The 26,245-nt window shown below is 30.5% G+C and overlaps 1 protein-coding gene across 1 annotated transcript; it reads left to right on the forward strand.

The window, feature by feature from the left end:
• Positions 1-1,167: 1,167 nt before the first annotated feature.
• Positions 1,168-24,350, forward strand: LOC146531906 (uncharacterized). The gene is made up of 5 exons (XM_085197112.1): positions 1,168-1,479; positions 14,849-15,055; positions 18,343-18,466; positions 21,518-21,634; positions 23,420-24,350. The coding sequence occupies exons 1-5, from the start codon at positions 1,275-1,277 to the stop codon at positions 23,616-23,618; spliced, it is 852 nt and encodes a 283-aa protein (XP_085053238.1). The 5' UTR covers positions 1,168-1,274; the 3' UTR covers positions 23,619-24,350.
• Positions 24,351-26,245: the final 1,895 nt, after the last annotated feature.

Consider the following 26,245-nt stretch of genomic DNA (forward strand, 5'->3'; position numbering starts at 1 on the left):
TAATAACTGATAACAATCATCTCATCTTTGACGTCAATGATAGCTCGTGGTTAAGGTAATTAAATATTAAATAACACGGAAATATATTATTAAATTAAATACACCGAAGATTTCTGTTCAAATTTGATTCTCTTCCTTTATTTTTCAAAATAAAACAAATTAATTGAATCCACAATAGAATGCTACATAGAATTGGACAACTTTACAAAATTCATTGATTTTTTAAGTTTCTTGAAGGCTGGGCGTGACAGAAATATTTTCGTGTAAATATTGTTTTTCTTATTTTTTATTACTAAAATTTCTGGGGTGGGCACAGCTCAACCAGCCCTACGCCCATGCCTATTCTACTACATTCAAGCTACAGCTTCAACATGCCTAAAACCATATATTTGAATTTGAAAATCACCATATATTTAAAACTATACTAACTGTAGTAATATCACAATAGTATTTAACGATTTAAAACTTGTGTTCCAAATGGCTGGTCTAAGACAATGGAACTTCCTTGAGTGTATGAATGTGGAAGAGCCAGTATATAATTGCTGTGACTCATCTCAGTTATCTACTTATCTCCTCCATGAGTCGTGAGTATGGACGCTGTGATTGATTATCATATTTATATGAGGCATAGTTTGTGCTATTCTCTAAAATGGAAATTATATTATAGTTGTAGATTCAAATTCTAAGTTGAACTTCACGCTATATCCCGATGACAGCTGGCAGCTGATAGGCAGATGGAACCTAGTGTTAAAACACCTCGTTCTCCACTTTCCACCGAATTTTCGAGGCGAGGCTGAGGCGTGTTTAATGACGTTATGCCTTGGTGTTAGCGCGAAGAAATGAAAATATTAAAAAATAATAATTCATTCTCACGGGTGGGGATCGAACCTATAACCGTCGTGTTTACATCACAAATCGCGCCACTGGGCCACAACGATCTCTTCCTCATCCATAAAAAATAAAACACTCAAATGACAATTATCTTAATAGTCCAGTTTACTAGGACATTTAATTTGAAACTCATATTTAAATAATTATTCCAAACAAAATTGCCCCTTAGTAGTTAAAGTAATTTTTTTATTATTAGTTAAAATTAACCCTTACAACTCGCCCTTGAATCGAACCTGTATCATTTCAGGCAACTGACAGCAACCTTTCATATACAGAAGAGGCGATACAGCCCGCCACAACACCGCTGCGGCTCGCCGTGCGCACACGCATGTTTAACGTGCACTTATTTATTATTCGTGTTATGTGACATCGAGAGAACCAAAATGAAAGTAATAGTGATATCGTTATGTTTATGTGTGACAGTGCTTTCACAAGATATAGAATCAATGAAAAATATGCCCAAATACGACTCCAGGTACGATTATTTGGACGTGGACGCCTTGTTTAATAGTAAGAGGCTGGTGAGGAACTATGTGGACTGCTTGATAAATGGCCAGAGGTGCACCCCTGAGGGAAAGGCGTTGAAAAGTAAGTTGTTTTTGTAAAATACGAAATTTTTGTTGACATAGAAGCTTTAAAAGAAAATAGCCAGAGATAAGCTTGCTCTGTTTCTAAGTATTAATTTTATAGATCTTGCATTTTTATGACATAGTAATAACAATTTTTATATAAATATTTATAAAATCACTTTTTATCTTAATTTGTGATAAAAAAATTATGACCTGGTAATTATTTAGTTATTGTTTAACTAGATAATTATCAGATAAATATAAAAAAATATATAATTATTTTGTGCTCAAACATAGATAAAATAAAATAATAGACAAAATTAATTTCAAAATCATATTGGTAAGAATTGAATTTGAAGATAAAACTTGCCTCGAATGTTATTATTATTATATATGTTATTATATACATAGTGTAGAAAATCGTTTATTGTTAATATTTCACGTGATTTTTCACACCGCATTTAACAAATGCTACAAATATAAATTCTTAATCTCGTGTGCGATCTCGAGAATTCAGCTCTACATTCCTCAATAAACAACCAATATTTTTTCTTTTTCTTTTTCTTTCTTACTTTACTAGGTTTTTTATTTATTTTTTGTTTTTGATGACTTTGATTTCATGTCACCAGACTGGAAGTATCCAATAACATTTAATATATTATACCATAAATACTGAAACAGCATGTGTGTCAGTATTTCACATTAGTATCTAGTTGTTTTTTCACTTAATGTAAGTCGAATTTACATTTAGTGAAAAAACAAATCTAAAAGATTAAGTCTTTTAGTCGGAATTAATAATATTTTATTCTTAAAATCCTAAATAAGTAATAGTTAGCGATACCGTAACAGAATAGTAAGGAGAGAAAATAAAATTACAGCTCTTCTGCCTTATTCCGTTGTATTAAGCCATTTTTCAATTGACTTTTTAAGACTTAAAGATATTTTGCTTATTTATTTATTTTTTACTATTCTGCAAGATTTGCATTATTGAAAAATTGTGGATAATTTTCTTATTTATCGTAATTTTCCGGTGACAATGCGTCACAGATTTCTTGAACAACACTGATTTAAAAAGTAGATGAGAATGAGGGAATAATTGTTTAATTTAAGTATGATTAAAATTAAACGTAAAAATAAACACAATTCATTAATACTATTTTCTACGGAAAGCAGTATCTTAATACTAGGTTCCCTCTACGTATCCTGCTATGAGCGGGATACAGCGTGATGCTGATTTTTAGTCATTTTCTAAAACAGGGAAAACAATATAAATGTGTTAAGAATTATAATATCTATTTACCTACGTATATATAAAAAATATAATGAATGAAATTTAAAATGCGGTAAAGCAATACGTTCAGTTAATAACCAAGTTATTAAGTTCCAGTCCATTTATAACATTACCTGTCCATCGTGAAATCGTTTGTGAAAGTCACAAGAAAAATGGGTTCCGCTAAATGAAGAAAAATAAATAAATATAAATGTATATAAAAACACTAACTTATTTAAATGTTTCATATATTTATATAGACCATCTAGTTAAAATTACAAAAGTTGATTTCTTAGAGGAATGTTTATTTCTAAATCTGACTTAACGTTTTTGCTTATTATAAATATAATATTATTGTACAAGTCTTGTTCATGTTAAAATCGAAAGTACAGTCGAAAGTATTTTCAATGTTTAGAAATCCCATATTAATTTCTTCCTCCTGGAATTAATTACACTACAAAATGTATCAAATAAAAAAAATATTTTAAAAAGAACTATAAATATTTAAAGTTTTCATATTTAAAAAATATATATTAAATAGATTATTACATTGTCGAACTATTTATAACCAGTAACATACTAAAAAATGGATTTCATATTTAGAACTTATACATAACGACACTATTTGCTTCATGCGGAAACCGAACGAGTGACCTCCATCTCTGCATTTGGCATTCTTAAACAACAGGCGGATGTTGGGTCTAGCACGCATATGAGAGCATAGAAATACATAAATAATATTGATATAGATTATAAAATAAAAATAGAATTAACAGATATGTTCGTGTAAACGTTGTTTTTCATTTTTTTGTTGTAAGTAAAATTTCATTCAGCCATGGGCGAAGGCCATTCCTATGCCCATATTCCTATGGCTTTACGCTATATTCCGCACGTAGCAGAAATAATAATTCATTCCCTCGAGTGGAAATCGAACCCACAACCATATTACAGGTGCTCACACCACGATGCCCTTAGTAACTCAATAACTAACTAAATATCTAATATAATCTAATTCAATCTTATTAATAACTATGTTTTTTTTAAAACGTGTTTTTAATATTACTATTAATTTATATTTCATAAAGTACAGGTAAAATTTAATGTATAATGTAATAAAAACATAATCTTTACGAATAATAAATATTGTTATGGCTGTTTTGGCAACTTTAAGGTCAAATTTAATTATGTATTATTTGAATTAATTTTGAATTAGCTTGAAAATAATTTAATTAAGATGAATTAAAATTTTCTATATAATAAAAACTATAAGTTTTTGTTAATTAACATTTATACATGTATATTTAACAATAAAACAAACGCAACAAGTATTAGCGCGGCATATTCATAGAAAATCATAAAAAAGTACTGAATAATAATATCTATAGGTGAGTTCTGCCACTATACGCCTTCAGAATTCGCTGGAAAGTGAGTAGCGGTCGTGTCTTAATGGGAACGGACTGTCTTAGCTCTCTCTAATTACTCTGCTATGTACGAGATACACCGTGAAGCTTTTATATAAAATAAAAATATAAGCAATTCTATTAGAGCGACCAAAGAAAAAAAAATATTTTCTTACACTACTCATGGATTCCGTCGTGGCTTATTCATTTTCTTCTTCTGGTGTCACTAGGCAGAGTGCATCGTTAAGTTCCGCTACTCAACACAAAATATCTTGAACTGCATGGGTAAAAGAGTATCTTAACATTCGCTCCTAAAGGAAGCTAAAAATAATAAGTACCTATATATTTTCACGATCAAGAGCAAAAAAAACAAGAATAATAACTATAATAAAAAGGAAAAATGCAGGAAATAACAACAAACAAATACTAATATGGAAGTACATACTAAGTTGAATCAGATTTCTTTGAAAGTTCCACCAGATTAGCGGCGTATCGATCAATCGACCGCGTGAGTGGATTGTATAATGGCGACCTTGTGTCAATTGTGTCACATAGCGGCTCTATATAGATGAATCATTTAGAAATGATAGAGAAGCTTTATATTATATTGCTATAATTTTTACAAACATACAAAAAAATTAAATTAAATCAGTTTTACGCTGTATCCCGCACATAGGGTAGGCAGAAGGAACCTACTATTAAGACACCCCGTTCCCCACTTTTCACTGAATTCAGGAGGCAATGCCTGTTGAGTGGCGAAACCCAACGCCGTGCTTTGTCTCGACAACAGAGCGAATAAATTAAAATATAGATTTAAATAAATGAAATGTAATAATAAATAAACGATATATCATGATCGTGAGTTCTAATTTATTTGGTGGGAATATTTCTTTTCTATATTAATATTATAAAACTGAAAAGTTTTATGGTTGAACTACTAATTGGATTATCTAAGGAAGCAAGCTGAAATATACCTACGTATTATATTTCACATCTTGCTTTTATTTGTTTATACAAAATTCTTCAATAGTTATTTTATTCTTACTACGAAAATGTCACGTTGCAAAAATATATGTTGTAAAAAACAGTCAATAAAAAAATATATTATTTTGATACTTTAAAAATTTTTAGGAGAATATCAGTTTTCAACAGAAAAAATATAAAAGAGTAGATTAAGTACATTTATTTTTAAAACCAAATTTGTTCTAATAAGGAGGAATTGTTTTAATTATTTTGAATAAGTATACGAGTATCTTTTTGATATTATTTGGCCATAACTTGAATTTTAAATGTCAGCAGAGTTACACGAAACAATATTTTCTTATACGAATAATGAAAAATAATAAAATATTTCAGTCCAGTCGTGGCTGACAAACTGTGACTACTGTATAAACGCGACATGTTGTCGGTTCGATTCCCACTTGAGGAAATAAAAAAAATATTTTAAATAAAAAAAATATTTTTAGTCTCCAGAATTTCGCTGAAATTGAGTAACGGAAGTGTCTTAATGGGAACAGAGTGTGCTAACACTATGTTTCCAGGTTCCCTCTTGTTACTCTGTTGTGTGAGGCTAAAAAAATATATAAATATTTTTAGACATGTGCCACTTCTAAAGACTATTATGTTCATTCTATACAGGCACAAGTGAAAACGTAAACAAAATATCTAAGTATAAGTATGGAATTTAAATTATGGCGAATTTCACTTTTTATGTGCGAAAACTATGAATAACGATCGTACGGTAAACTATAGAAATATTTCTTTAGAAAACGTGTAAAAATTTTGAAAGCAGAGAGATTTGAACCCGCTTCTTTTGAAAACCGTCGTAACTATGTAACACTGTAAAATTGAAAAATAATAGTAGACATATTGGATAATAATATTTCAATTAAAAAATATATTTGGTAGGCCGTTGTGGCGCAGCGGCGCAAGGGTGTGACTGTAACGCGACGGTTGTGGGTTCGATCCTCACACGGGGAAATGAAATGAAAATATTATTTATTAATATTTTCATTTCTTCGCTCTAGAATCAAGGCAAAATCACGGCGCTAAGTTCCGCCATTCAGCACGTAATGCCTAGAATTTTTTTCTCATCGTCTTAACACCATGTTCCCTCTGCCTACTTACTCTGCGGAATCAGCGTAAAGCTAAAAAAATAATATTTTCACAACATAATGTGAGATTTATGTAAAATGCATAGATCGGTCGTTTGGCGCAAGACCTTGGAGAGTAACAGGAGATACCTGTTGCAGGTTGCATTCGAAATAAACATCATTTAATTTTGCATTCGTTGGCTTACTTGGTTAACTACGATAAAAATTATACATTTGTATTTTTTTTATCTTCAAATATCTAGCCTAGGCCTAGGGGGCGCCAGGGTTTCATTGCACGAGCGCTCCCGAGCTAGAGCCGCCCCTGTAAAAAGACATACCAATTCCTATGTACATTTTATTACTGTATATTATGAAAAAAGTAATATATTTTATTACATTTTTATTTATATTTATATTAATTCATATAATAAATCTATCTATAACGTCGTGGGCACTCGTGGTTAACCACAGCATAAAATTTAACGTTACTAGCACGACGCGACGGTGTCATTTCATGTGAGTCTATTAGAGTTTATCTATTAAAACCCTGACCTGCATTATCTCCTTTTAATGCTGGTAATCATTTCTTCTATAATATAGTATATGTATGTGTATTATATTTACTTATTTTCTAGCATCACATGTTAGGCAGAGGGAACCTAGGAACCTAGTGTTAAGACAGTCAGTTCTGATTAGAATACTTCCGATCCTTATTCTCCATCGAATTATCGTGGCTTACCAAGTAGAGGTATAAACTCAATGCCGCGTTTTGCCTCGACACCAGAGTGAAGAAAAGAAAATATTAAATATTTTACTTCCTCGAGTGGGAATCGAATCCACAATCTGTCGCGTTTATAGTCACACACTTGTGCACCTTCGCCAGGACCAAATACCATTAAAGAAGCCAGGGAGAAGCCATCTTTAAGACCTCTGGATTTATTATCTTTATATCTGTATTACAGTTTTACAATACAGAAGGCTCACGAATCTAGAACTAAAACTAGACTTATTTACAGGACTAACAAATAACTGTACTTTTACTTTATACGTAAGTAAGGCATTATAATAAAAAAAACAGTTAAATATTGGCTTAGTCATATATGGAGCTGCTCTACTGTGTCAGGTTAGCACTTCTCCAATGTTACCGACACCATATAAGTTTCGAGGTCAGTAAATATTTAGGTAACACGGTACGGAGTTCAATGATCTTTTTTTTAAATAAAACATATTAGAAAACAATATAATAATAAATATTATTATATATTGAGTACGACTGTACACTGTACGATAGGTTGTGGGTTCGATTTCCATTCGACGAAATGAAATATTTAATATTTTCATTTCCTCGCTCTGTTAACGAAAGAAAGCGCTGAGTACTCAACACGCAACAACTCCAGAATTAAGCGGAAAATGGGTGGGGAGTGTCTTAATGGTAACGGGGTGTTTTAACACGATGTTCCCAGATTACTACTGCCTATACTAATATGTACTGGATGCAGCGTAAAGCTAAAATAATTTATTTTTTATTTGTCTTCAAGTACATATATTTTTTCCAATGTGCTTATTTGAAAATTCAATTCAATCTAAATCCACACCCCCCTCTTCCTTTACTCTTTGCTTCGGTGTTTTTTTATAATATTAGTCTTAAATGTTTTCTTTCAAACTTGTATCGATAATTAATTAGTATATTTTATAGGTTTCTTAGTTAATAAGTAACATTTATTAACATTATTTAATCATCCATTATATTATACCTCTATCATAAATAACGTTTGATTTATAATCATAATACTGCATCTTAAAAATTATATATTACTATATTAATATCAAATGCCTTACTTAAAATCGAAAATAAGGTTGTAAGCTTAAATAGCAAGAGTCTATTTTTTATCTACGAACATAAAAAAAAACATAAATTAAGAAAAAAAAACTTGTGCAAATTACGACATGTCTACAGTTCCAATCCCATTGTATTTTATTGCAAAATTAAATTATCGATTTAATGCAATTTGAATAATAAATGTTTATAGTCAATCTTAGAACCTGTTGACCTTTAGTGTTACTGGCTTTTACTATATGCATGGAATGTATCTATGATTGGACTTCTAAGAGCTAAATCTCTTATTTTTGTCTAACAACTAGGCACATAAAAAGTTGTAATCGTAATATTTTTTGCTATTCTCAAAATAATTTAACGCGTAGACATTTTCTAAATAAGAATTATTAATTGTTTAATTGATTAAGGTCGTGGTGGCGCAGCGGCATAAGGGTGTGACTGTAACGCGACGGTTGTGGGTTCGATTCCCAATCGAGGAAGTGAAATATTTATTTACCTTTATATTTCCATTTCTTCGCTCTGGTGTTAAGGCAAAGCGCGGTGTTGAGTTCTGGCACTCAACACGCAATGCTTCCAGAATTCGACAGAAAGTGGGGAACGGAGTTTCTTAATACTAGGTTCTCTCTGCCTACACTGCCTAGCGTGAAGCTGTTTGATTAAAGTTTGGATGTATTGATATTAACATACAATTAGGAAAGATAGAGGGATTTTACTTTGAGGTTTATGTGAAGATTTTGTCTTTACTTCACCCTAGTCTCATCAAAGAATATTTATTTACAGTCAAGGTTCTATAAGGGTTCTATAAGAGGCGTCTCTTAATCAGTCTGAAAAGTAACAGCACAGCAAGGAGTGAAACATCATTATTCTTCCAATAATTCATCAGGAGCTACTGGTTCGAATTGAAAAATTTCTATTGTTAGAAAGTTTTTTTTATCGAGTTGATCTTATTTATTAAGCCATTCCATTCCCGTTACGACCACGAGTGGCAGAACTCACGCCAGTCTGCCTTTTACCAGAGCGAGAGACTGGAAATATTAAATATTTTATTACCTCGAGTGGGAATCGAACCTACAATCTGTCAACTCGACTGGCCTCAAAAGATATAATATGCATAATTGCAGCTATATACATATATGTATATTCTATAGGTAAGTGGCGCCAAGCTCGGACATAATTGTTTCCTCGTAAAACAAAACAAGTTCATGGATATTGAATGTTGCTTAGCAATTTAACATTTAAAACATGAATATGACTTAGTTTTTATTATTTTTTAACATTTGTTTCTTTTTGATATCTGTTTTATTTATCATTTTTGCGGTTTCACAGAGATATTTTTATCTTTAACATAATTTGATTATAATTACTTAACTGTACGAACACTGACACTGCAACGGCTGTTTATTTTAATAATTAACTATATTTAAAACAAACAAGTCATTGGTACACAATTATTATTTTCAGTTTTTAAACACTTTATTTTCAACATATAAACCGAAACTGAAAACCATCTAATCTAAATCGAATCGAGTTACCATTAATCGAATCGATGAAAACATCTAAATCGAAAACCTAGTCTAAAACACTCCGTTCTCTACTCTCCGCCGAATTTTCGAGGCATTACGTGTGGAGTACATTTCCCCGAGCGCGAACGAGAACAGCTATGACTCATATATATAATATAAAATTTATTTAAAATATAATATAAATATTTGAATAGTTCATAGACCTTACTTCTTAGGATCCAAAAGCTAAGTTACAGCAACTATAAAAGTTAAAATTTTAAACCTATTTATACAATATTCGTGACAGAAACTTTTACTCTTAAAAAAAACCAACATTATAAGCAAAAAGTTTGCCAATTAAATTTATTACCAAAATCTTATTAAAATTTCTTAGCTTCATCAAAATTGTTAGGTACATTCCTGTGTACGTATTGTGACTGTGGAAATCTCGGGAACAATAGCAGCTTGCCTTGTCTTCTTTCATAAAAACGAATATTCTCACGTGCCTCTAAGCGGGGCTTACGCTCTAAAGTTGGTAGAGCAAAAAAATATAGTTATCTTACTTATAACAATATATACTTTACAGTACGTGCTGGGTAAGCTATTAGGCCTTCGTGGCGCAATGGCAGACTGCAATTGCGACGTTAAGGGTTCGATTCCCAATTAGGTTTAGAGTTTAGCAGGCACAAACCCACAGATACACAGACGAACCAACAAAAATTTCTATTACATTAATAAATGTCGCAAATAACAGTTTTACTCATATATCTTCAATGTACAGACAGCTATCAGTTACAGTTTTATTATATATAGATATTTAGATATTATAATTTATTGCAAGAAAAAAACATGTTTTCTTTATATTACTACGAGTATCCCGGAAGTCATGCAAATTTAGACTCTTTAATGGGCAAGATGTCCTCATCGATAGTAGAGTCGCCGTCATAATTTACGAGAGCGCTTAGAAATGTTATCAAATCATGACATCCTTTTATTGTAATTTGAACCGGTTTACAGAACATAAACAAACATACGAAAATATGATGCTTATACCTATATATTTAGTTTTTTTTAAGTAAAAATATAATTATCTACTGTTAGGAGAAATCACCAAAATATGTATGTAAAAACCAGATATGTTCCAATCAGGGCTATCGCCTACAAGCAATTGTCCCCAATTGACACAATTTTACTGCTTGCAAAGTCTTTTTCACCTATATCTACCCACTTTTACACGAGTAAGCTAACACTACATAACACATAGCATATAGAGCTGTATAGTATAGCAGGGTAGCAGGGAACATAATGTTAAGACACTCTGTGCCCATTAAGACAGCCGAATTCTGGAGAAAGCGTGTTAAGCGGCGGAATTTAACGCCGCGCTTAATCATATAGTATGAAACACATACAACAATATATTGAATTTTGATCTTGTATAGAAATACTAAAATTTACATGTAGTGTATAATGAAAATAAATAAGAGTTGTGTAGGACACAGGGCAAATTATAAAATTTGATCTAATTCTGAGCAAACATATTTTTTTCTATTCGAACCAGTATTTCCAGAGGTTAGTGCGGTGAACCAAACATACAACTCTATAATATTTAAAATCTCTATTACTAATTAATATCAATAGTTAGTTTAAAATCTATATTAACTGGATACGTGGCACTCCACTACTGTGCGGTTTCGTAGAAATTTCCTTCCACGCGCCACCGAACTGTGGAATGGCCTACCCGCGGCAGTGTTTCCAGGTCGGTACGATATGGGTACCTTCAAAAACCGCGTCTATCTCCATCTCAAAGGCCGGCAACGCACCTGTAGCTCCTCTGGTGCTGCACGGAGTCGTGGGCGGCGGTGATCACTATCAGGTGACCCGAACGCTCGTTTTCCTTGTCCTTTTTCCTTTTTCCAAAAAAAAAAACTTCTTTCTTTATCTTCTCATATACATCATCGATCTTTGTTAGCAGTCAACGAACTATTTGCGTGTTTGTTTTTAAAATATAAGGAAATTGTTTAAGATTCCTTGTTGCAATCACCTAATACATTATTTTAAACAACTAACAACTCTTGAATACTGATTGATGACGTTGGTGTGTAATTGTAAAGATAAAGCTTTGTTTTCTTATCTCTACTCATCATGGCTTATGGCAGAGGTAGAAAGAAGTGTTAAGATACATCGTTCTCTACGCACTGCCCAATGGTTGATCCAATAAAAAGCAATAGAAAAAAAAATTAAAACAGCTTCCACACCTTTTCCTGCATAGCAGAGAAAATCTAGTGTTAAAACACTCTGTTTCCCATTTTTTGGCGAATTTCAATTGTGAGATAAGTGGTGGAAGTCAGCGCCGCTTTCCTATTAGAACGTATTAACATTACCCCCGGTGTTGTTCAAACCCATAACCGTCGTTCGCTGCCATCTAGCCACACGGTGGTCCACTGATCTATAATAGCCACATTTATAGCCAGCTTTATATCCCTTAATTATAATGATTGTATAATAATTTATAGTCCTATTCACACAATTAGAAATATAAATAACTTAACTATGGATTACATTTATGGATTCATGAAATCTTTATTGTTTTTTAATAACTGTTATCGATAAATAGCCACATAATAAAAAAATTAAGTAATTTGAAAGCGGTCTTAACGGGAACGGAGTATCTTAACACTAGGTAAAGTAATTTTAGGTATGCAATGAGAAATAAAATAATATTCTATTAACATTAACATTCTACATCCTAAGAATTTATTTCCAGATATTGACTACAATGAACAATATTAGGTAAATATTTAAATAGAAACAGTCAATTATTACTTACTCATTATCTTTTATATTATCAGTAAACAAATTAAATTTTATTCGATTTGCAATCCTTTATTTATTCATATAAATATAAACAATAATTACTATTAAGAAACTCTGAACATAAATGTGATTCTAAATGTCAAAATATTTAGAAATTATTTTTTTAAATTTGAATTTAACGATTAATGCAAGAATATAAATCGTGATGTGGTCACGATTTGTTTTGTATTTGTTGAAATTTCTAAATAATTAATATTCTCTATGTAAATACAGGGTGGAAGAGGCAGCGCTTCTTTTACTGAAACTGCATATAGGGTAAAATATTTCAAACCCAAAATTAAAAAAATAATCAAGGTACCTCAACGGTTTGGACGTAGGATTTTTTTTACATTTCACGATTTTTATGCGACGTTGCCGCTTTGACAGGTAAGTGTGTGCGTGCCTATATTATACTTTACAAATGGCGTTTTATTTTAAAACGATAATTTTATTATTTGTTTTGTTTGAAAAAAAAACTTTTTCATTTTTGAGAATTATTTTTTTTCCAAATTATATTAGGCTTTTATAGAGTAGTTAAAACTGTGGTTTCATTTAAAGTGGCGCTGACAATTCCATCCTGTATATGGACATTGACAAAAAGTAATAATTTTTTTTGTTATACTGGGACGATAATGAGAATCGGGCTGAAAATTTCGCTCTTGGTCCCCGGTACGAGGGAAAAGTTCGCTTTTAGCCCACGAAAAGAGGTTTCCTTTTCGAGGGCTAAAAGCGAACTTTTCATCCAGGTGGGGAAAAAAATCGTATACGCACAAATGTAGGATATATCCATTCGACCGCGGCGCGGGCGAGAACATCCTACTGTTTATGTTATTATTACAATATAGGCAATTTTCCTTCAGGTCACCAACTTATACTACCATGTCGCTTTGTTTTTCTCCTTGGAAGCAGCTATACACGTTGAACAGCTAAGCTGAAGTGGCATGACCTTATTTGACACCCCATTTGATATCAAACCAAAACTAACCAAATCCGCCAAAACTTATGGGCAGAATAAAGATGTCAATTGCATCCCCTTTCGGGTCGAAAACCTCTTTAAGCCTCCCAAATACTCTTTCGGCATCTTGCATAGATTCGCTAATATTTTAGCATAACTATAATATCTAAGCTAAAAAGAGAAGAAGAACTAAAAAGAAGATAGAAGAGCTAAAAATCTATATGCGAACCTTTGCCTTTAAGTTGTAGCCCTAGGCAATGCCCTAGTTATGGACAATAAATATTAAACCTAACCTAAATGTACTTAAATAAATATAATACATGTATGTATATACCTAATAAATGTCAAATTATTTTAAGATATATTACTAGGTGACTGTAAAGAAACCAGCTTATCCAGTATAACCGGCTTATATGCCTTACGAAGTTGTTAAAATTGATTTTTTTCAACGTCATATGAAACCGCTTCCGGTAATTATAATATTCAACTATTAAATTAAATGTGACAATTTATATTGAAAATTGATACAATTAACAATAAACATATTTTGCATTTCCGTATTGAGAGGGCTTTATGGTAAATGAATAGGGTTCGACTTTCGTAGTATCTCGCACATAGCAGGATAGGCTGATGGAATCTGGGAACTTAATGTTAAAACTCTCCTTTCTCATTAAAACAGTGTGTGTATTTCCTTAGTGAGAGAATAAAATAACCTTAAAAAAATCAGAATTCCACCTTTTCCTTTTTTTGGCTTGATGCTGTATCCTGCACAAAACGGAGTAGCTAGAGAAAACCTGGGAACGTAATACTTAGACACTTCCGTTCCCAGACACTAAGACTTTTCAGACAGACCTGCCATGCCACGAAACTTATTATTTAGGTTCTGAATATGTTAAACTTTTTTAATTATCGAATGACCTTGTACCTTAGCCTTCTATAATAAATACATGAAAGACACATGGAATCAAAAATTAAGTTATTTTTAAATTAAACAAAAGTACATAATTTAAAAACAGTCCAAATTATAAAAAGGCCTTTTTTAAGTTCGAGGTTAAAAAAAGATTCCAGGAAGCTAAAAAAATAAAATAAAACCCTATTAATAAAAAAAATAAATGGATATATAAAACTATTTTCCCATTAGTCCACTAACACTATAAAAGTATAATTAGTTAAGACATTATCTTGATGACACATAATTGATTGTTATATAGATGTTCAGAATTATTTAAGAGATATTAGATTCGATATTGAAAGTAGATATTTTTTGTAGCTTCACGCTGTATCTTGCACGTGACAGAGGTGAACAGAGGGACCCTGGAATTTAAGTGATAAGACACACCGACGACAAATTCGAATTACGACTTTCGTTCCCTACTTTTTGTCAAATTCTTGAGACATTGCGTGTTGAGTGGCGGAATTCAACGCCGCAAATAATAATAACAACGCTGTAGTAAATAATAATAATAATGTTTTTGCAGGGCTTCTACCAGAGGCGTTAAGAACAAAATGCATACGTTGTACTGAGCGCCAAAAGAAAACTGCCGTGAAAATTATAAAGAGATTGAAGAATGAATATCCGGAAGAGTGGGCCAAGCTGTCATCTAAATGGGACCCGACTGGTGACTTCACGAGATATTTCGAGGTGTTCCTAGCTAACGAACAGTTTAACACAATACCAGCTAATGGTAAGTACATTATAATATATATGTTTCCATCTTGTTTATGTAGTAATTCCTAGTGTTAAGATACTCCGCTTTCCACTTTCCGAATTCTCGAGGCAATGCGTGTTGAGTGGTACTAAACGTTGAGTTTTTTTGTTTGTGTATGTTCGTCCTTAGTTTGATATAAATGTGTAAATGCCTTTTATATTTAACGTTGAAAGTCTTTTTATGCTTTTTATGCTTTCCGTATAGGTAAGTGGTTTACTTTCTTTTGTTAGCTTCATTTATATCTTGCACAATGTAGGCAGAAGGAACCTGGAAACCTGGAAACCTAGTATATCCTAATACGACAGTCCTATTAAGACACTTCTGTTTACCGCTTTCCGCCTATTCTACAGGCACTCAACCAAGACTCAGACCTCAGGCCAAAAGTTAAATGCTTGACTTATTTTATCGTCTCATTATTTTGTTATTACCTGTGTTTATCTTCTAAAAATATTAAAATTACGACCAATAATTGGTTGATATAAAATTAACTACTAGATTTAATCATTATATTAGTGTTCATAAACGTCAATCATTACACAATAAAAAAAGATGACGCTTATAATACGATAAACACACCTAATTAGAGAGATGAGAAGAGGAACTTAGGCTCGTATTTATAAACTGCTCTCAAGCCTGAGATCGATCTTGATCGATCGAGATGCAGATTTCAAGTATAAATTATATATGTAAGAATGAAAACGGCATCTCAAGATCTGTTTCTATTTGTTTGTGTGTTTTAGCTTTTTTTTCATGCCGATTACTGTTTCGAATCTCATTGAAAAAAAATCCTCCATTATAAAGTTAAAGTGTGATTTGGTTAGGCCGATGAATGATGAATGGATTAATATATTTATACTCCCTTTAAATTTTGAAGGTTGATGTATGATTTGAGAGATGGTAGGATAAGACAGATGCAGGCTAGAGGCCTCCGTGGAGCAGCGGCACAAGGGTGTGACTGTAACGCGACAGTTGTGGGTTCGATCCCCACTCGAGGAAGTGAAATATTTATTTACGTTTATATTTCCATTTGTTCGCTCTGGTGTCGAGGCAAAGCGCGGCGTTGAGTTCTGCCACTCAACAGGCAATGCCTTCAGAATTCGGCAGAAAGTGGGGAAATTAAAAACTAAATTCCCTCTGCCTACCCTGCTGTGTGCGAGATACAGCGTGAAGATTTTTATTTTTTAAATGAATTTAAAGAATAAAAATTAAGATAATAGTTATAAAAAAAATTAAAAGAATATGAATGGACTGACATATATTTTTTTAAATGTTTATAAAACTGACGTAAAGTGATGAAATACAAACATAATTATTATCACGTTTATAATTATGTTATTACAAAAAGGTACAACTTAATTGTTTATTAGAGTAGAATTTAATTGCTTCTTTACGTTTCCGGAGGCTTTTCGATTTAAGATGGATTGCAAAATTTGTAGGTATCGTATTCGAAATATACAATATTTTTAATAGGTTGTAGGCAGTTAATGTTCGTGTATCTTATATTGAGAAATTAAACTTAGTATTTGAAAATTCAAAAACTTACTAAAACAACTACAAGTTTTAGAGGGCATTGTGGGATAGATTCTCACTCGGGGATTCTCAATTATTTTTCATTAATATTTCTTCGCTCTGGCACGAAGGTAAAGCAGGGCGTAGAATTCCGCCACCTTGAAAATTCGGCGGATAGTGGATAACAGAGTGCCCTGACGCTGTACCCCGCAATACGCGGAATACAGCGTGTAGCTGAAAAAAATAACGTTTTAAATATATACGGAATATCGGCAATCTTCACAACTGTTTTTTTGAAATTTAACTAAATTTTTATGTTATAAATTGTAATTAGAATTTAATTTATTATGATTTAAAAGCAAGGCTAATGTAACTTGTCAGTCCACTTTTTTTGTATAGGTACAACTTGGCTGACTTTTTTGTATACAGTCTGACACAAAAACACAACAACCTTAAATACGTGTCGTTAATCTTTGAAGATCTCATAATTATTTGTAACGAGGCCAAATAACAGAACAGGCGACCCTGAAAAATTCTATATCATGTAATACGAAAATGTCTTTCTATACGTAATGAAAACTATGGTTTCATATTTGAAACTTTAACTTTACAATTGGCATTAGTGGTTTTCTTTCTGTTTGTAGAAAACGAAAGTAATGCAGATTAGGAAATTAATAATTATGTATTTTAAACGGGAGAAGCCGCGAGCGGGTCGCTAATTAACTAATAAAGTTCATTATACATATTAATTTAAAATAACTATACAATGTTATTCAATCATTTGCAGACAAGAAGAAAGTAAAAAATATACATCCCCGCGAAGGGAAATCAACTACCTTGTTCAATTAAACACAATCAAATAATATATTAAAGTTTCTTTAGTGCGTGTCTTTTTCTTTTTATTTAAATGATTATGTACAATACAGTGAAAATAAATGAATAAATGCAAAACTATGTGTAAGTCATAAAATTCCAATAAGTTTTTTTTGTTTATTTACACGCGAGCGAAATAATACTGAGAATTGTTAAATTACAAAACTGACATAATATTTCGATTTCATTTTAAATTATTTGTATTTTAAAGGCAATTGTACTGGTAACACTTGAAAAACTTTTGGTTTTGTAAAAATATAAGCAATCGTATGTTTGGTTCTTTAATATTACATTAGCTGCAAATTCTTTAAAGCCAATTAACAAAATATTCTTTTTATCTTAACAATTAATATAAATATTTTCTCAGTATTGTATATTTTTATTAGTTAATGTTGATTCCTGTTTCACATGACATACTGACAAAAGGAAAAAGAAGGCATTAACCTTCGTTGCAAGATTTACGTAAGAATTATAAGTAACGGAATAAAATAAATTATATGCAAAATACTTATTTTGATTATATTTAAGTTTAAAAAATAATATTTTAGATTAAGTTTAAATCAAAATTAAAATATAACTTCGCATAATATATAAATGTATGATTCAAAAATACATCATATTCATTTTTAATATGTTTTTAAGTGTCATCCCACACTTAGGAAAGAAACGATACGTACGTTTTCGAAATAATAGAAAACGTATAAAAATTTGAACGTAGCGACACTCTAACCCGCGCTCCTGGATATCGTCCATCTCTGTAGGAAGATCTCCCTACAGACTCTGGCTCTGTGTACAAGCCCTAATTTCACAAGATTACCTTAGTCAAAATTAATAGCTTCTAATTTCTATACTATGATAAAGATATACGTATATTGTTGCAGGTAATGAAGTATCCAAATCGCCAGAACCAACACTTACACTACGGCCGGTGCCAACTTCTCCACCAAGTTCTGAGACCCCAGTCGCCGCTGCCACACCACCACCACCACCGTTACTTCTAAATAGGTATGGAAATCTAAACTCTAAACTATCTAATTAAATATATATTATATCAAAATCTGAATACTAAATGTAAATAAATGTGTTAATTAAATAGTTTTTCATTCAATTAATATACAATTAATACCAATAAGTATAATTTGTATAATAATTAAATGAAAAACCTAATAAAATAAGATCCTAAGGTTTATCCAGTTTCACATTCTTCTTCTTTGAAATAATAAAATAATTTTACATTTTCTAGCATTTTCTGTTTAACAATATTTTACCATTAATGGCTCCTTCAATATCTTATCTAAAATAAATATTACCTAAATAATCCAAAATTCTCTAAATTTTAAATATTTTCTAGGATATGTAGTCCTTCTCTAAATTTTTTTTCTTCTAATCTTTTTGCAAAATGTATCTCACAATGCTTCAATTCTCTCCGATCTGGTTAAACCTAGCGTTCCTCCACAATACTTTTAATTCTAAATATGGAAAATGCGTAAACATAAAAAATGAGTAAAATCTATACTAATATAATAAAGCGGAAGAGTTTGTTTGTTTGTTTGTTTGTTTGTTTGTTTGTTTGTTTGTTTGTTTGTTTGTTTGAACGCTAAGATCTCTGTATCTACTGGATCGATTTACTTTGTTTTTGTTTTGTATGAAAGCTGCATTCTTCAGAAGTGCTATAGGCTATGTAACATTACATTACACATATGTACTAATAAATTAAAATACTTTCTAATTTGACATGCAATTTATTCTGCCATGTTAATAACAACCGTCGTCGCTACGCGACCGCGTCATTTTGATATTCATCCTTATGAAAATAAATATAATAGTCACTTTTAGCATTTCATCTAGATTGAAATTATATTTCTATAGAAATTATATTCTTATATTTCAAGCAGGCGTAGCCGCGTCCGGGTCCGCTAGTAACTAAATAAAACCATTCACTTGATAACAGTCCTTTTGGAAAATATTTATGTAAATAGTAACCTCGCTGTCGAAGGCATGTCATAAAATATTTTCTATATTCTAGATTTCACTCTTCTTTAGGTAAAATACAAATTTACATACCGCTAAAATATACTTAAATATGACATGTTTATGTTAAGTTTTAATAGAAAAACATACTTTTTGGTAGTATAATAGACGAACGGACTTTCTTTTTGCATTGCAAAATTGTAAATTTCTAATACAACATTCCATTTAATTTCTAATATTTTTTATTAAACCTGTGTTATTTATTTATCTGTGACATATGTGGTATGTCACGTCTGTCTTTTGAAATTTTTTAAAAATATAATCATAATATTACTCTTTTCATTACTTTACGCGGGTACATTAAATTATATTGATAGATAAAGTACCGTAACTTTCTTGATTAATAATTATTTCAGACATTGCTATTGTAACAACATCGTTGAACTGTCAGTGGGTTTTAAATGATATTATTAATTTACAAACGATTTGTTAACCACCGTTAAATAAAAATTATTAAATAAAATTGACATGCTCTTTAGCAGACGGTCTATACCTAAAATAATTAATTAATGTTAACGTTTAAGTTACCAAATACAATTTATTTCATTTACCCATAACACAAAAGTAAAATCTGCATGTAGATAATTGTATTTTTACATAACAACAATTAAAAGCATATTCCTAATAGCTGGAATCGCGTGTGCATAACAATAAACGATGTAATCTTTTGGTTACCTTAAAACACAGTTTTGCTAAACTGGTTTACTACGCGAGACTATCATTAGTTATATTCATTACAACATACCTGCTACAGTAAATAGCGTCGTATGTGATTTATAAAATTATTTTGCTAGGTGATTTGAGTTCGTCGAGAGAATTATTGAAAGAAGAATCGTATGTAAGATTTATGAACTCGAACCGAACTCTTACAGAAGCCTTTCCCTGCCGTCATTCCAGCATGATCGTTGATTCTGTGTTCTGAAAAACACAGATGATGACAGGGTGAACATGTCACGTAAAAGCATGAGAACTTTTCGGAGGACATGTATGAAAAGATTGATAGCAGTGGACTAGAGTTCTAGAACGAGGGCTATCTATTTTCACATTTTAATCAAATTAAGATAAATGTACGACCTACCTTAAAAACTGAATTGTAGCAATTTTAATAATAAAGTGATTTTTTTTAGTTCGAGCTGCAACTAATTAACTATAACATAAAATGTAAGAATCTGAATTACACGCACTTCTAATTGTTTTATCATTGTGGCACTTGGCAATTATATGTAGATTAGATGACAATACAATGTTATAGTACCATCGAGCTGGTCTGATGACGGAATAAGATGGCTGATGGAACCTTAGACTGCCTACTAATAAATAAACATATCAAATTTGCGCTCATTACATTGGTCTTATTTATATGTTCTGTAGGAAAAAACGTGATTTTAGGTTCTAAAATATGTTATATGTTTATTATATTATTTTACTTAACATTAGCTATTTTGCATGTAATTCAAATGATTTTTTTCCGAAACCCTCATATAAAAAAAATACTAAAAAAATTTTATTTATTTCAAGTACTTTAAATTTTGGAAATAACAATTTTCAACTACATTTCAATATAAACACTCAACAGGCTCAACATTCAATTACTCGACAATGCTGCAATATGAAACATTACACATAATGACAACATAATCCATATAATATCTACGTATCTATTGTATATTTACGCATATTGCCATTATAATTATATAGTTGACTACACAAGAGTATAAACAATACAGAAGTCAGTAATATTCCCACGTGGATTGCGTGCGAAGGTGGAGAAAGATTGTGTACCAGAAATTATTTATTTTCATCGATGGCTGCTTACTGCAACATGATGAAGAAAATTTATTGCAATAATTACATGTGAAGTTTTATTGCACCATGAATATTTTTTACCAAGTTAAAACTATAAATTTACATTAATACTAAATTTACTAAATTAAATGACCTTCCAAGAAGTAGATTTTTTTTTAACTGAATTTTAAAATATTTTACTAATTCAGTTTAATTTAACTAATATTTTTTCGTTTTCAGGTTTAACGACGATGGTGAAATCATGGTAGGCAGTCCGACTTCAGCAGTTACCACACCTCGAACCACTCAACCATCTATACGGACAGTGTCTACAATGAGGCCTATTATGCCACAAAGGTATTTTTTTTAATTAGTCCTATTAAAAAAGAAAAGCCAATTAATAAAAAAAATATTTTGTCAGAAATTACACTGTTCACTGACATGATTGCATATTTATTTTATCAAAATACATACATAAATACATGTTTAACTGATTTTAACTGAAAAAAAATCCATAACAAGGTAAATACATCAGGCATTATTTATTATAGGCTATTAGAGTAATCTTTATTATTAAAAAATTCCAACGAGATGTTTAATTTTATATAACTTCCATTCGATTTTTCCTCAAACATCTAAGAATATTTTTATATTTTCTCGTTATTTCTAATGAAATGATACACCTGAACTTAATGATGTAAAATAATTGTTTAATTATCACGCCGGGCTAATTGTACGATACGGGATACGCCCATTGTACGATAATGATCATGACATGGCAAGCTTATGTTTAAAAATATGTTTTTTTTTTTATGTTAATTTACTAGTTAGTAAGTACTTAACTTGTACTACTTACCTCCCAACTAGCATTTTTTAATGAGTCTAAAAAACTCTTCAACAATTTTTTTGTAATTTGTTGAAATTTTCTTGATAGATTTAGTATAAATTTACAATTGATTGTCTTGATTTTGAAATTAATTAATATAATTGAGGCCATTGTGAGTGTAAATACTATTATTGTGGATATAGTTCCGACTGGGACGAAATCTCGGACGAATAAATTATTTCCTTTTGGTAATATAAAATTCGGCGTTGAATTCCGCCACTTCACACGCAGTAACACGAATTCCGGAAACGAGATTAGGAGAATGCAGTGATTTAACAAATTTGCGTAGATATTAAACAAAATCATTTTATTTATTATGCGTAGCTATTACGATAATATAAATAATAATATTAAAAGCATGTCGTGGCGTGCTAGTAATAATTAACTATTGATTAAGACTAAGAGTAAAGTATAAATCGTTCTCATCACAAATTACAGTATTTATCAAGATCATAATATATGGAATTTATAATACATATGACGTAAACACCGGGCAGGTATATAATGTGGAATATTATGTTCTTACTTATACTTATGCGTAGATTCTATTAAAATATTAAGTCGAGTATTTAAATAAACAATTATAATACAAAGTTTTATAAAAAAGCCGTCGTGGAACGTCGTAGTACGAGCGTAGATGTAAACGCGACGGTTGTGCGCTCGAATCCCACTCGGGGAAATTAATTATTTTTTATTAATCTTTTCATTTCTTCGCTCTGTTAACAAGGGCGCGGCGTTGAGTTTCGCCATTCAATACACAATGTCTCGAAAATTCGGCGAAAAGTGGGGAACGTAAAATTATCTACGTTGGTACTAAGTGGGTATAAACTATAAAGTCATTCATTACAGCAAACCTTTTATATGTATAAACTGAAGTTTCAGATTCCTCTCTTAAAGAATCATCCTTAATGGAACTCATGGATAGATACACGGTTTTTTACTTAGTCAATTTATCAATTACGTTTTCTTAAGAATTTATTGTCATCGTTCAGTTATTTTTATACCTAAAGCATATTAGTATGTAAATTCAATTTTATGTCATACTTTTGCATTTATTGTATCTATTTTGTATTATATATATTTATGTATTGTATCTTATTTAAAATAATCGGAATTTCTAAACTAAGGATCATCGGAACTTTCAATAAAATTTACAAATTATAGTGTTCTAATATAAATTTCTTCCGTGTGATAATTTTATATATAAGTAATCATTGTAAAGTAATTTATAAAAATCAATTATTTTTATATTTCAGACCAACTGCAATACCGTGGGGCAGTATAGGACCAGAAACAATTCCCACAAGATTCACCATGCGACCCACAAAGGAACTACCTCTTCCTTATTCCACAGCGATTACACTTATAGATCAAATCGGCATTAAAATTATACGAACAACTGAACTTGTAACTGATATATTAAGAAACACCGTACGAGCTGTAGTTGGCCGATAAATGGCGCCAAAATTTGACAAGTTCTTTTTTTTTTGTTGGTAGTGAAGCATTTGATGTTATGATTTTAGTCATTCTGCCTATAAAAGTGTATCTGCACGCTTGGGACAAAAATGTTAATATGTTAAAAATTCGAAATTGTTAAATATTTTAATATATTTTTATTCTTTAGCTTATAGAATTAAGTTAAATTAAGTATACTTGATATGAAAGAGATTATTATTAATTAGCATTAGATTTTGCCTACTTTAAGTATGTTAACCGAGGATTCTGTGATTCTTAGAAATATTACTAAATCGAATTACAATGTAATTGTAATATAAATGTACATATATACCGCAAATAACATAGAACAAAAATGTAATATACAGACATTGTAATTTGTATGATGTTTTATTAAACATGTCAAATTGAAATAATTTATGAGAGTAAAGATTAAATGGTTAATGAATAATAATATTAATATGAATTTCCAGAGAAGTTAATAATAAGAAATAAAATCTTTTAATATTTCAAGAATTACAGTTGTTGTTAAATAAAATAAGTAGGTAGTTATGAATTCTCGATAGTTATAAGGTTTAAATTATTACTTTAAATATAAGTATTATGAAATATGTATGTATAAATATGTATGTATAAATATGTATGTATAAATATGTATAAATTATAATATAGCTTAATAAAAAAAATGTGAAATTATTATAATAAAAATATAAATGGATAAAATTGAAAAAAGCAGTGAATCAATATATTTTTGTTTACATTTTATAACTTTTATTCCTTAAAATAAAACTTTAACCACGCTTACTTTTAAAGATTGGAACCCTCGTAAGAGCCTTTGTAACATATAAATATTACTAACCAAAGTCAAAATCCAATAATTTTATTCAAAATAAAAAGTTACACGCTTCATTTTTTGAACACTAAAGTTAGAATCAGACAGAAGATGGCTTTCCGATGTTATAAATTAGGTGTCATCCCAGTTTATTACATTATGCAAGAAGTTATGATACCATATAATCAGTTAATTAATATAATATTATGTTAAAATTCTTATAATACTTTTAACTTAGCCAGTGCTTAAAGAGTAACATAGTGGCTTTTAGTAGTAAGTACATCTCCCTTTACTTAAATGTTATTATATAGAAAGTTAGGCATAAAATGCTAAACGACAAACGATCAGATAAATTAAAAAACACTTTTAACTTAAAAACACAGAAATGCTTTTATACTAATTTTAGGGCCTGAATCTTTTTACTGAGCATATTTTCTAACCTACAAACGATAAAAAGAAAATGTGAAGAGTAGTACAGTTTCTTCTTTACAATACTTTACTAGAAGCCGGCAATTAATTTGTTATTTTATTATATAATACTCATATCTTTCCTACTAGGTATTAAATGTAGAGTCTTAAAACGTCTCTGGAGGTCGGGGCTAAGTAATATTTTATCTATATTTTATTAACAATACCAATTTCATAATTCAATTAATTGTTATTAGACAGTTTATTTAAAATAAAAGGGGTTCAGGTTACAATGAGATAGCTATAGCAATTTCTTTTGTGTTCCTACCTAGTTAGTACAAAATACATACCCGTATAGTCCATGACAAAAAATGTTTTCTTTTCATATACCTAATTATTATTTCAGAATTATGTTTCATATTTTTCCATAGGGGAATATTTTTTTCATATTTTTAATACTGTTGCTTGTACTTATTTCTATAAATATATTCTGTGTTTCTTAAGTTTCCGTCACTCATGCAATGACTCACATACTTACGGATGAAAAGCGGGGAACAAAATGCCGTGTCTAACTATGGTCTGGCTAAAATGTGCTAGTTGATGTATGCTTTTAATACAATTTATTTGAAGAAATAAGAACAAAGAATATATTTTTATTAAATAATATATTTAGAACCGTCATTTATTACGATTTCTACAATTGAATGTGTATATATATATGTTCATACGAAACGTAACATGTTGAAGCCAATGTATCATCACTGTACAAACTTTTCATATCATTAAAGGTTATCAAAAAGTTTAAGTTGTGATATCTTCTCACAACAAAAAATATTAAATAATTTACTATATAAAAAGAACTAATTAACTATCAACATAAGATGGAACAAGTACTTACTTTCTAGAAAGTGAAAGCAAGTGAGGAATGCCAAATTTCGATCCAGTTATTTTACTTTCATATTTTTTATCCAAGTTACAAACTAATACGTAATCGTTATGTAAAATAATATAGGTCTTAGGTAGGTTATTAAACAAATTCTTTTATAAATCTATTTAGGCTTACCTAATGTCTACAGGAGACTTTAAGAAATACTATTTTGCAGGGAAAAGTATGCGGACTATTGATTTTAATAAATACAATTAAGTATAGTTATAGAATTATCATTCCTTTTTTTTTCTATCGGCCACGTAGGCATTTCAATAAACCACACTTTTCTTTTATATAGATACAAAAGTTACGAAAGCCTAACTTCAGGGCAGTCATGACTCGGTGATCGTACTATACGATAATTTAAAAAAAAATGTCTTGAAGGATTTGAATACGCAACTTCTGCTACTGAGGGTTAGTTAAATACAAAACCATAGGTGATTAAAAGCATATTCTAAG

Source organism: Heliconius melpomene, chromosome 14 (genome assembly GCF_056956725.1).
Source record: "Heliconius melpomene rosina isolate 202511_hmr_F chromosome 14, ASM5695672v1, whole genome shotgun sequence".
Classification (NCBI taxonomy): domain Eukaryota; kingdom Metazoa; phylum Arthropoda; class Insecta; order Lepidoptera; family Nymphalidae; genus Heliconius; species Heliconius melpomene.

Excerpts from the sequence above, each read along its gene's own strand:
- LOC146531906 (XM_085197112.1), top strand. The coding sequence starts at position 1,275 with ATGAAAGTAATAGTGATATCGTTATGTTTATGTGTGACAGTGCTTTCA. Across the intron at positions 15,056-18,342 it reads TAACACAATACCAGCTAATG|GTAATGAAGTATCCAAATCG; the intron begins GTAAGTACATTA and ends ATATTGTTGCAG. Across the intron at positions 21,635-23,419 it reads AGGCCTATTATGCCACAAAG|ACCAACTGCAATACCGTGGG; the intron begins GTATTTTTTTTA and ends TTTATATTTCAG.